This window comes from Aotus nancymaae, unplaced genomic scaffold (genome assembly GCF_030222135.1).
Source record: "Aotus nancymaae isolate 86718 unplaced genomic scaffold, 86718_ANA_hifiasm-v0.15.2.pri h1tg000007l, whole genome shotgun sequence".
NCBI lineage: Eukaryota > Metazoa > Chordata > Mammalia > Primates > Aotidae > Aotus > Aotus nancymaae.
Window position 1 is genome coordinate 18381120 of NW_026988418.1, and position 12242 is coordinate 18393361.

The 12242-nt window shown below is 54.3% G+C and overlaps 1 protein-coding gene across 1 annotated transcript; it reads left to right on the top strand.

Annotated features, from left to right (window-relative positions):
• Positions 1-371: 371 nt before the first annotated feature.
• Positions 372-7194, top strand: TMEM61 (transmembrane protein 61). Its single transcript, XM_012442834.3, has 2 exons — positions 372-855; positions 6746-7194. The coding sequence occupies exons 1-2, from the start codon at positions 467-469 to the stop codon at positions 7011-7013; spliced, it is 657 nt and encodes a 218-aa protein (XP_012298257.2). The 5' UTR covers positions 372-466; the 3' UTR covers positions 7014-7194.
• Positions 7195-12242: the final 5048 nt, after the last annotated feature.

Here is a 12242-nt window from a genome sequence, read left to right on the forward strand (position 1 = left end):
TCTGGGTCTTGGTACCTTTCTCTGTTCAATAACAGTGTCCCTCTCTCAAGATTGTGACCAGGTGAAGCCAGGCATGCATAACCAGCAAGCCCTGATCCTGGCAGGCCTAGAGGTTCCAACATGTGTTCACTTCCCTCTGTCCCAGCTCCCTGTGCGGTAGTCAGGGTGGAGAGTCTTAGACTCACCAGGCAGATGAAGCCCCTGAGGCCTGGAGAGAGGCCCTGAGTGAAAGTGAACTTACTGAGTGAAAGTGAAAGTTAGCTTACTTACTGAGTTCCTGCGATGTCCCAGGCCTGGTGCTGATCGTGCTTATCTCTGATCTTCTAAATAGCCTGGCAAAGTCAGGGCATCATCTCCACTTCACAGAGGAGGAAACTGAGGCCCAGAGGAGTTAAGTGACTTTTCCAAGGTTGTGCAGTGACTTCAGGCAGAGGAGGATTAACAGCTGGCCTCCAGCACCTTTCGTATGGCCCATTTCCTCTTCTCTCTCCTTCTCTGTGTCCAGATGTGTGATGGGAGCCATGTGGCCTCCACCCTCCGCTATTGCATGACAGTCAGCGGCACAGTGGTTCTGGTGGCTGGGACGCTGTGCTTCGCTTGGTGGAGCGAAGGGGATGCAAGCACCCAGTCTGGCCAGCTGGCCCCACCGACGGACTACCCGGTGCCCGAGGGCCCCAGCCCCCTGCTCAGGTCGGTCAGCTTCGTCTGCTGTGGTGCAGGTGGCCTGCTGCTACTCATTGGCCTGCTGTGGTCTGTCAAGGCCAGCACCCGGGGGCCACCCCGATGGGACCCCTACCACCTCTCCAGAGACCTGTACTACCTCACTGTGGAGTCCTCAGAGAAGGAGAGCTGCAGGTCAGCAGGGCAGGGTGGGGCAATGGGTGGGAACCGTAAGTAGGGGCCAGTCACACCGGCCAGCATTTGTAATCCCAGCAAACTCTTATGGCGTTCCTCCTTTGGATCAGGCCTTGCCCTGTGCCCTGGGTACATGAAAGCTGATCAGTACAGCCCTGAAGGAGTTTATAGCCCCATGACAGAGGCTGATGATGACCAACCGGAGTAGGTAGTGCTGTGAGAGAGAGGCCTGTCTTCTAAAGACATGGAGAAACCCAGGAAGGCTTCCTGGAGGAGGCAGCAGCTAAGCCCAGCTTTGTATGGGACAGAATAGCAGAGGGTTAAAAGCCTAGGCACAAGAGTCAGAGTCAGATCCACTGGGATCCTGTCCTGGTGCTATCACAAACTAGCAGTGGGGCTTTGAGTAGGTCATGCAATCCCCCTAAGCTTTAATTTCTCATTTGAAATAAGTAGGACTAATAGCAACAGCAATAACAGCAAACACCTCTGCAGTGCTCGCCACGTGCCAGGCACTGTTCTAAGTTCTCCTCCATGCTGACGCATCGGATCCTTACAGCAGCCCTCTGAAGGTGGTAGGCACTGTTATGAATTCCATTTGTAGAGGAGGAAACGAAGACATGGGGACACTAAGTCACTCCCCCAAGGATATCAGCTAGTGTGTGTCAGAACTAGGACCTGAACCCAGGCAGTCTGGCCTCAGGGTCTGTTCATGCCCACTTCCTACTTCAGGTGACGCTTGGGAAAATGAAATGACATATGTATGTTGAGCTTTAGCCCAGTGCCTGGCACACTTTTCCTCTGGTGGACACGGTGGAAAGAGGCATTTTAGGAAGGCGGAAGAGCGTGCACAAAGGTGTGGGGTCGGGGACAGAGTGTTGCATGAAGACAGCACCTCTCAACTTTTGATTTTCATTATCGGTCTCCCCACCCTGCCTTGCGTCATCCTTCTTAGATTTTTTTTTTCTAAATCCTCCTCCATGAAACTGTAATACCCAGCCGGGCGTGGTGGCTCATGCCTATAATCCCAGCACTTTGGGAGGCCAAGGCAGGTGGATCACGAGGTCAAGAGATCGAGACCATCGTGGTCAACATGGTGAAACCCCTTCTCTACTAAAAAATACAAAAATTAGCTGGGCATGGTGGCGCACGCCTGTAGTCCCAGCTACTCAGGAGGCTGAGGCAGGAGAATTGCCTGAACCCAGGAGGCGGAGGTTGCAGTGAGCCGAGATCGCGCCATTGCACTCCAGCCTGGGTAACAAGAGCAAAACTCCGTCTCAAAAAAAAAAAGAAATTTTAATACCCAGATGCACTGCGTATCTATGTTCTATATGCATATCTGTGCTTTATACATAAAAAGAGTATAACTCTTTCCAAGAACCAGTGTTTGTCCTGTTGAGAATGCATGCATTATACATACCCTTTTATGTACTTATTTATTCAACAAAGTATGGAGTGTGCCTATGTGCCAGGGGCCCGCGTACATTATCTCCTGTCCTTTCGATTGCCTCCAAGGTAAGAATGACTGTTGTGTCTGCAGAAAAGAAGGGGAGGCATAGCTAGAAAGTGGCAGGAGCCTGCTGGCTGCACAGCTGACGTTCTTCCTCCTACCTCACTCCTAAGCTCTGGATCCCTGGGTGTGAGGGGCTAAGCCAGACTGCCGTGAGCTGACCTGGGACCTGGGACCCGGATGCTCTTCTTCCCTGTGTTAAGAGGGAAAATGCATTCTGAGTTAAAGAATGTAGGAGCATTCCTGCCACCAACCTGTGACTTCTTAGAGCTAGAGATGGTGCAGAACAGTTGGCCCTCTGTGTCTGTGGGTCTGCATCCATGATTCAACCAACCATGGATCCTGGTTGGCACACAGTAGGTGCACAGCAAATCTCAACTTTTCCTCTAGTGGACATGGTGGAAAAGAGGCAGTCTCTGGTGGTGCCTGCTGTGGGTTACTTCAGGTCGGAAGCGAAGCCTTCCTGGGCAGATGGCTTGGGCAGGTCCCTTCTCCCCTTGGGCCTCGGCTTCCCCATTTATTCATCTACTTAGTCTTTCACTCATGTACCAAATATTGATCGAGCATACGTAGGCATGCTGGGTCCTATCCAGACAGGATCCGTGAGAAAAGAATTCTGTCTGTGCTAAACATATACAAACTTTCGTTTCTTGTCATCATTCCCTAAACAATATGGCATAACAACTATTTATACAGCATTTACATAGTGTGAGATATTTCAGGGCCTTGGGGATTCTCCCGCCAAACCCTTCACTTCTCAGATGAGAGACCTGGGTCTCAGAAGACCACGTGACCTACGTGGTCATGCAGTGAGTTAGTGGTCAGTTGGAACCAGGCTGGGCCCCAGATGCTCTGGACCAGAGCCTGCTCCTCCCAGCCAGCCAGGTGTGAGTGCAGGGGGTTCGTGTTGCCTGTACACACAGTTATGTTGACGCAACAGGGTCTAGGTACAGCTGCGTCTGGCAGGTGGGGCCCCTTGGCCTTCACTCTCAGTGGGCCGGGAGGAAGCCCACCCAGGAGGCCGCAGGGTGCCCTCTAGCCCATCAAGCTCTAAGACCCAAGTCGTAGACTCAGAAACTGGGTGACTGGGGATCGAGGAGGCCGCTTCTGCTGCGGTGCTCTTTTCTGTCCCGAGGTGACCCAGCCCAGCTGCCTGCAGAGCCCAGCGTCTGGCCCCATGGGTGGCTGCTCTGCTATTCCTGGTCCCAGGCACCTCAGTCTCTGGTGGTGCCCGCTGTGGATAACTTCAGGTCAGAAACAAAGCCTTCCTGGGCAGATGGCTCCGACAGGTCCCTTTCCCTCTTGGGCCTCAGTTTCCCCATGTATTCGTCTACTTATTCTTTCATGCATGTACCTAATATTGATTGAGCACACATAGGTATGCTGGGTCCTACTCAGAGAACTGACAGTACCACAGCGAGCAACACAGACAAAACCCTGCCCTCAGGAAGCTCATCTCTTCAGTGTAAGTCCCCTAATGAGGCAGCTGGAATGGGGCTTCCAGCAGTCCCTGCCCTTTCTTTTATAAGGTGAGAGTCCTTGAGGATGTTACTTAGACCCTCTGAGATGTGTCTGATGCCCCATCTCTCAGTGGGGGTGACAGACCTTACCCCTGTGGTTGCAGTCGGGCTCATATGGGGTAGAGTTAGGGAAGCGTGCACTTGGTAGCTGGTGCACACATCCGCTTTCTCTGCCCTTCCTGTTTTAGTTTACAGTGAGCTCTCGTGCCCACTAATTGATTTGAGCCTCAACTGCTTATGAGGTAAGTGTAAGGATTGGGTCCATTTGACAGATGAGAAAACTGAGGTGAGGAGAGATGAGGTGGCTTGGGGGAGAGGTGTAACAGGTGGACTTAGCTTGAGCTTTGCAGTCAAAGCTGGGGCTTTGCCACTTAGTTGACACGTGACCTTTACTCATCCATAAAATGGGTATGGGCCTCTACCCCCCAGGTAGAGGTCGTGAATAAGAAGATTCCAGCACTTAGGTGTTAGGCAAATTGTATTCCATCCCTTGTCCCACTCCTGGCTTTGCCTGACTCCACTGAAGGGCAGTGGAGCTGGCACCAGGCCCAGGTCTCCTGCCCCAAGCAGGCTCCAAAGAGTGGGGCGAGCCCTGGCTTCCGTGGCACTTCCTATGTGGGGAGACCACCATGGCCCCACGCAGCTGCAGAGGTGTCACATCCAAAGGCACCGAGAATGGGGACCTGCTCCCAGAGGGGTGCCACGCGGCTGCCCTGCTCACTGAGTTCCTGGCATCCTTGACAGTGAACTTGGTGACTTGGAGCTGGGCCAGCCCAACTGGCCACTAAGGTGATAGAGGTGGTATGAGGGCTGCTTCACATCTGTCCTCTAAGCAAACTTCCTGCTGTGAGCAGAGCTCATGGGCACCTGTGCCCTGCCCTGCCAGCTGTCACCTGCTGGGGTGGCCCCGGGCCTATCCAAAGCCTGTCTCAGGTGTCCAGGGCTCCAAGCGTGGCTGGGGCATGGCTGGGAAGTGAGCAGTCAGGAGATGGGGTTTGGAAGCTAATTACTCACACTTTTCTGATTGTTGTGAAACATTTTTTTTTCCTCATTTTTTCTTCCCCTAAATCTGAAAGGGGAATTATTATCCCCATTTTACAGATCAGGAGAAAGAGGTTCAGAGAAGGTGTGAATGTGGTCCAGGTCACACAGCAACAGAACTCAATTTGCCTGCCTCCAGGAGCAATATTCTCTGTCCTGCCCTCATCTGCAAGGATGCTGGGAGCTCAGAGGAGGGCGAGGACAGGCACCTCTCAGCTTCCTGGACTGTCTTCCAGAGAAGGAAGGAAGGTCTGAGAGTTCACAGGAGCACTGGACAGGGAGTTTCATGTTTGGGACTCCTGGCTGGTGCCCTGCCCTGTACTGACTTACAGGCTGGGTTTCAAATCCTGGATCCCATCAATCTGCTCCATCACCCTGGTCTGTGGCTGGGAGCAGTGAGGCTCAGCAGACTGCTGTGAGGCTGAGAAGACACGTTGCTGGAGAAAGGCCACGTCCCCAGTGGGTGCTGGGTGTTCACCTGCGGGGCAGCAGCAGGTTCCCGAGCTAAATCCCAACTACTGCCTCTTCTGTTCCCCAGACTGGCCTCTTACCATTGGCCCCTCCTTGGTCTAGGCAGTAGGACCACAGGTGTGGATTAAACAGCTTCCCAGCAGCTCCAAACCCACGAGGCTGGCAAGTGACTCGGCCTCTCTGAGCCTGTGGGGCCTGCCATGCGTGAGGCCTGGGATAAGCTTTGCTCCCCCACCCATTCCCCATTCCGTTCACGACCCCACTTACATCACAGGCATTGAGTGCCGCCCTGCATGAACTCATTTAACCCGCCCTCTGTGAGGCAGGTGCCACTACTGTCCCACATTTTACAGATGAAACCAGGCCCCCATGAATGGAATTACTGATCTCTGACCCCCTGATCTCCCAGCAGGAACGTGGCTGAGCAGGGAGGTGAACCAGCCAATGCCCAGACTCACAACCACCCTCAGTGTTGGAAGGGACCTTCAGAATCACCCCCAAAGCAGCAGCAGCCCACATCTAGGATCAGTGACATTCCCACCCCACTCCCCACTGTGTGTCCCAGGTGGGGAAGGGGCATTGGATCCCCGGAGATGACCCACCAGGGATCTGAGGGCGCTGATGGCCGGTCTCATTCCTATCAGCTGGCTGAGGCATGGGTGATCTGCCTCGGGGTCTGACCTGCAGAATCTCGGTCAGCGAGCCTCAGAGGACCTGGTCTCTGCCTCAAGCCCCTGTGGGGTGGTTTAGCTGGCCAGGGGTGGGGATAAGAATAGAGTCACAGGACAGCAAAACTGTCCAGAGGTAGAAGTGGTTGATCTGGCAAGTGGTAAGCTCTTCATCCCTGGAGGTATGCAAGCAGAGATAATCACTTGGCAAACATCAATCATATCAAAGTGTAAAGCATCCAGATGGGCAGAGGAATTGAGGTATCTCATTCTGTCCTGAGTACCCCAATTCTGATCTTGTAAAGGATATTTTAATAGGTGCGAGTCTTTCTGTCCATGGACCATCACTCAGTCTTTCAACAAACACCCCTCAGCCCCTGGACTCTCAGTCACTGCCCTAGGGTAAGACTTTGTCTGCAGAGAGAACTGAGGAGGCACAAGGAGGTTTTGGGGACACATACAGGGAACTAACTCTATGGAGCAGGGAGAGGGTGGCAGGAAGACTCAGGGCCACAGGAGCTGGCTCCTGCCAAGTTTCAACTATGTATATAGGCCCCTGGGGACCCGAAAAGGCTTGGAGCAGGGTGTGAAGCCTTTTCCACTCCCAGCCTTCCTCATTGTCTCCCTGGCAGGCAGCAGCTCTGTCCCAGTCCCTACTAATAGCCTCTCTTCTGTTTCCACAGGACCCCCAAGGTGGTTGTCATCCCCACTTACGAGGAAGCTGTGAGCTGCCCGCTGGCTGAGGGGCCCCCAGCGCCACCTGCATACCCTACAGAGGAAGCCCCGGAGCCACGTGCCACAGGGGACGCCCTGCTGGGCACCCAGCCCCCCTGGCCTCCGCCTAGCTATGAGAGCATCAGCCTTGCTCTTGATGCCATTTCTGCAGAGACAACACCAAGTGCCGAACGCACCTGCTCAGGCCTGGCTCAGACTGCAGCTGGAGGAAGTTAAAGGCTCCTAGTGGGCCCTGAATCCAGAGACAAAAGTTCTGTCCCCCTCCAGAGCCTCGTGCAGTGCCTGGGACACAGTAGGCACTCAATAAATGTTCGTTCGAAGACTGTTCTATTTATCTATTCCTGTATAACAAGCCACCCACAATTTAGTGACTTAAAATAAATCCCATTTTATGATGTCTCAGGACTCTATGAGTTGCCTAGGCCCAGCTGGGGGCGTTCTGCCCTCTGTGCCATGGGTGGGGCTGCAGTCCTCAGGTGCCCAACTGGCCAGAACGTTCCAGGTGGCACTTCTCTGGCCAGCAGTGAGCGCTGGCTGTCAGCTGGGAGACTGTGTGCAGGTGAGAAAGCGGGCCCGCGGCAGAGGCAGAGCTGTGTGCACATCACGTTTCTAACCAGAAGAGCATGGCTCTGAATCCAACCACCTATGCATAGGCTCCACCACGCACCTTTTTTTTTTTTTGAGACAGGACCTCCACTGTGTTACCCAGGCTGGAGTGCAGTGGCTCAATCATGACTTGCTGCAGCCTCTTCCTCCCAGGCTCAAGCGATCCTCCCACCTCAGCCTCCCAAGTAGCTGGAAACACAAGCATGCCCAACTCATTTTTGAAAATTTGTTGTAGAGAGGGAGCTTGCTGTGTTGCCCAGGTCCGTCTGAACTCCCAGCCTCCTGAAGTGTTAGGATTACGGATGTAAGCCACTGTGCCTGGTCTACCATGTACCATCTTAGTGACTTGGACAAGTGACTTTCCCTCTCTCTGCTTCAGTCTCCTCATCTGTAAAATGGGAATTGAGGATTCCCTCAAAGAGCTGATTTGTGAAGAATCAATGAGATGATAGCAACTGACGAGTGAGTGTGAATTCACACCGAGGCTGCGGTCAGTGGCTTCCTGCTACGGCACCAGATAATAAAGGCAGGGGTCTCAGCCCTGAGCCAGGTAGTAAGTATGCAGTCATTGTCAGTTCTATTAGTAGAGGTAACCCTCCTCCACCAAGTGCAAATTCGGCCTCTGCTCCCATACCTCCTGTGACGGGAAGCTCACGACTTTCACTCACTTTGCAGATATGGCAGAAACGTCGACTTCTGACCAGCTCCATTCTGCAGCCCATCTCTAGCCCACCCCACTTCCATGAAAAGACGTGAAGTTGCCTTCCCAGGGTCACACTGCCACCAGGGGTCCAAAGGCCTGGGGCTTAGTCAGCTGGAGAAGGGTGTCAACCGCAGAGCCTACTGTGGGCTGAGCCAGGTCCTCTGCCATTGTGTCATCTTCAAAGTGCCCTGAGACGAGTGGTAGTGTCAGCATTTAACAGGTGAGGAACTAGCCTTGGAGAGCTAAAAATCTCAGACAATAAAGTTACAGCCGGAGGCGTGGGGTCCTCCTTCCTAGGCTGTGTCACTGTCACAGTAGCTGCCATCTAATCTGGTCTTGGTCTCTCTGCTTCTGCCTGAGGCTCCTGCTGTCTCTTCTCTGCCCAGCAGGCAGAGTGAGGTGTTCAGACCCAAGTCAGATCATGACCCCCTCCCCCCACAGCCAGAACCTGGCGTGGCTCCCAGCTCACTTTGAATAATGAAAGCCCAGACACTGGTCTGGGGAGAGGGGGGCTCTGAGGTCTGGTCTGAACCTGCCCTCTCTCCTGACCCTCTCATCTCCTGCCACTCCTCCCCCTGTTCTCTGCTCCAGCCAGTCTCACTGAGGTCCTCGCACTGGCTGTTCCCTCTCTCCTGAAACACTTCCTGGGGGCTGGCTCCTCAGAAACTGGGGCTCTTTTCTGACCCTCTCCTTACCCCATCACCAAAACCTGGATCCCTCCTGTGCCCCCCTCCCTTCCTGTCCTTCCAGTCACTGCTTCACCACCCCCTTCTTGGTATTAACTCAGGACAATCTAGGAGTCTGGAGGTGTAGGTGTGAAGTGACCTTAGGCTGCACACACACACACACACACACACACAGGTGGGTTAGGTGAGTTAATGAGTGGCCAGTGTGACCAGGAGGCACCACTTTACTGGGCAGGTGCTAAAGGGACGAGGGCGGGCAGGGCCGGAGGCACAGAGAGACCTTTCTTGCCTTTCTCTCCGATCCACTCATCTGTGTCCTAACCGGAAGCCTGCAGGAGGGTCCATGACTTGCTCAAGGTCAACAGTGTCATGGAAGAGGCTGAGTCAGGGCTGCAGAGGGAGACAGTCTCCTGACCAAGCCACGTTACTGTCCCCTTCCAAGCTGAAGTGGCCTCGCTGTGAACGGGGCTCCTCGTGCCCACGGCAAGGATGCCTGACCACGGAGCCACATGAGGGCCAGCTCTGCCACTCTGCAGCCACATGAGGTGCCCCAGCTCTGCCACTCTGCAGCCCCCAGGAGGCACCAGTTTGCTTGCTGGCTTCTTTCCTCTTGGACCCAACCATCCAGTTTCTTCACCTACTATTCAGACCACATCTTTTGCTGGCCACCAGAGTCTCAGATGATAGGGATCCTCAGAGTTCAGGCTCTCCCACGCTTTCCTTGGGTCCCTCCCGGGCTTCTGTTACCTGCTGGGTGGGCTGGTGATTTCCGCACCTGGAGCTCTCCACCTTAAATCAGCCCACCTCAGTCAGAAATCCCTATGCTCCCCGCTCAATGCCTCATTACTGCTCACTGGGATCTTTCTCTCTCTCTTTGAAAAATTAAAATCTGGTTCTGGTCTTTCCCCTGCAACCTCATCTAACCTCTGTGAAAAATGTCAGAGACCTTAGCCCCAGGAGGTTTCCTGCCTGCGTTTCCTCTCCAGCCTCCCTCTCCCAGGCACGCAGATTCCATTCCTCGGTTCACACTCACATCCAGAGCCTACTCTGTCCCAGCCCCCGGGGATACAACAGTGCTCAAAACAAAGTCCCTACCCTGTGGGGGTTGGAGTTCTAGCTGGGGGAGACAGAGACAAGAGACAAGATCGTCACGTATGATAGGTGGCTGTGAGCACCACGGAGAAACATGGGGATAGGAATACAGGGAACCCCTGGGGAGGCGCTTCTGCAGTTTTAGAGCAGGATCAGGGAAGACCTCACTGTTTGTTCCCAGGTTCTGCCACGTTGGGTCGCTCTCCTTGCCTGCACGGGCCGGGGTGTCTACCTCTGTCAAACGGGGTGCTCTTTCCCTCCCTGCCTCGGGGCGTCTGGGGAGCCCGCGCGGAGGATCCCGAGAGCAGGGGTTAGCGCGCCCTCTGCCGGAGGACGACAGGCTCCGTGCGCACTGCTCCCCCGTCCCCACTTGGCCCGGGGAGGTGAAGTCAGAGGGAGCGGACGGCAGGAGATGAAAGGGAGATGCTGCACCCTAACTTTTCCAGCGCACCCTACACACATGTCCTCATTTAATCTCCAGCCCGACTCTGTGGAAGAGCTTAGGTGACACCCATTTTCCTGCGCGCCTACTTGTTTCCTACTTGTTACTGAGTTTCTTACTGGTTACTTTTTTTAAAAAAAAAAAAAAAGGGAGAAGCAACTCAGAGAGAAAACGGGCAAAGAAGGCTGTAAAGGAAAGAAAAGGCGCGAGAGAAGGAGAATCCCCGGGTGACCGCGAGGCCTCTGAGAAATGGCTGAAGACCAGATCCATCTACATGGGGCTAGGAGGGGGTCCCGTGACCACTCAGTCGCCGACTCCGCGGAGGGAGACTGACCAGCCCCTGCCACTCTGCGGGCTCGGTTTCCTCGCCTGTGAAACGGGGACGATGACTGTCCTCCCCTCGGCGACAGCTCTTCACAGGGTCCGAGCCCAGCCACCGCCCCCGGGGGAGGGGCCTTGCCGAGCGCGAGCTACGACGGCCGCCGGGGGGCGCACGAGGCCCTGCAGGACCGCGGCTGCGGAGACCGTTCCCGCCGCCCGCCTGGGCTCCAGGGCTGAGGTCCCTGGGGCCTCCGTCTCCTTGCCAGGGAGGAGGGGCACTGGCTAGGTGACACGGGACTCGCCGTTTCCGTTCTCTGAGCCTGTAGCAGATGATAATAACATTTCCCTAGAGGGTCTTGCTTTGTTAATAGTCACAGATTACAAAGCACTTGTCCCTTCCCAGCCCCTTTATGTCCCTTCCCTGTACAAAACCTGGGAGGCGGCTCAATAACTATCCCTGATCTTGGGGTGACAAAACTCAAGCCCGGAGCAGAGCTGAGAACCAGTCCTGGCCATGACCTGATCACTCAGCCGTTTCCTGCCCCTCAGGCATCGCTCAGCCAGGGCCCCTGAGCTCCCTCCTGGACCTCCTCTGCAAACCGTTAAGTGCACCCTCCGTACAGTGTAAACTGTAAAGTGTAAAGCCCACTCTTGAGGGCTGGCGATGGTGGGTGCGAGGAAGGAGAAACCCCTCTTGGAAAAAGAGCCTGTGAGAAGGACGCCCAGTTAGAGGGGCAGCTGTGAGCACAGGTGTGGGGCTAGGGAAGAGCGCCGCCCTGCTGTTCGGAGGGAGAAGGAGGTAATGCCATTAGGCAATCCCCAAGCCCTGCAAGTCAGCAAGCCAAGTGAAGTCCTTTTATCCTGCATCGGCGATTTAATCCCATATAAACGCCAAGTGAACGTTCTCTTGTAGAGTCTGATGGTCTTCATTTTCCTGTAATCCTGTAAAGGAATCTGATTTCTTCCATCAGCCTGTCCCCAGGACTAAAACGCCTCATTAGTGGTATTCTTAGTAAGGTGTCTTCCTAGATCAGGCAGCAAGGAACTGGAGAAAGTGACTGTCATGGTCACTTACACCCTGCAGGGTCATTAATTCCCAGAGCCTTAGAGGTGGATGGGAGGCAGCTCACTGAAAGCAGACCTGGGTGGTGGACAGCGTGTGAATGTGAAGGGGACAGAGGAACCCAGGGAGGCCAGGCCTGGAGACAGCCTGGTACTGGGAGGTACCATTATGATTCCCATTTTACAGAGGAGGAAACTGAGGTACAGGCATCTAAAGGTATCCTTTAGAGTTTTCATGTATTCCTAGTCGTATGTGTAATTTAGTGAAGGAAAGAGCACTGGTTTGGGAGTCCTGGATTCTAGTTCAAGTCCTGTTCCAAACTCTCTAGGACCTTTGTCTTTCTGAGCCTCATTTTTTTCATCTTCAAATGGGACCCCAGCCCCTATTTTGCACAGAGCTTCACAGGGTCATTATAAAGATAAGAGAAGACCGGGTGCAGTGGCTCATGCCTGTAATCCCAGCACTTTGGGAGGCCGAGGCAGGTGGATAACCTAAGGTCAGGCATTAAAGACCAGCCTAGCCAATATAGTGA

What these genes read in the sequence shown, in the direction of transcription:
- TMEM61 (XM_012442834.3), top strand. Translation starts at nt 467, where the DNA reads ATGGCCCATTTCCTCTTCTCTCTCCTTCTCTGTGTCCAGATGTGTGAT. An exon ending in TCAGAGAAGGAGAGCTGCAG is followed by an intron (nt 856 to 6,745) that starts GTCAGCAGGGCA and finishes CTGTTTCCACAG; the next exon opens with GACCCCCAAGGTGGTTGTCA.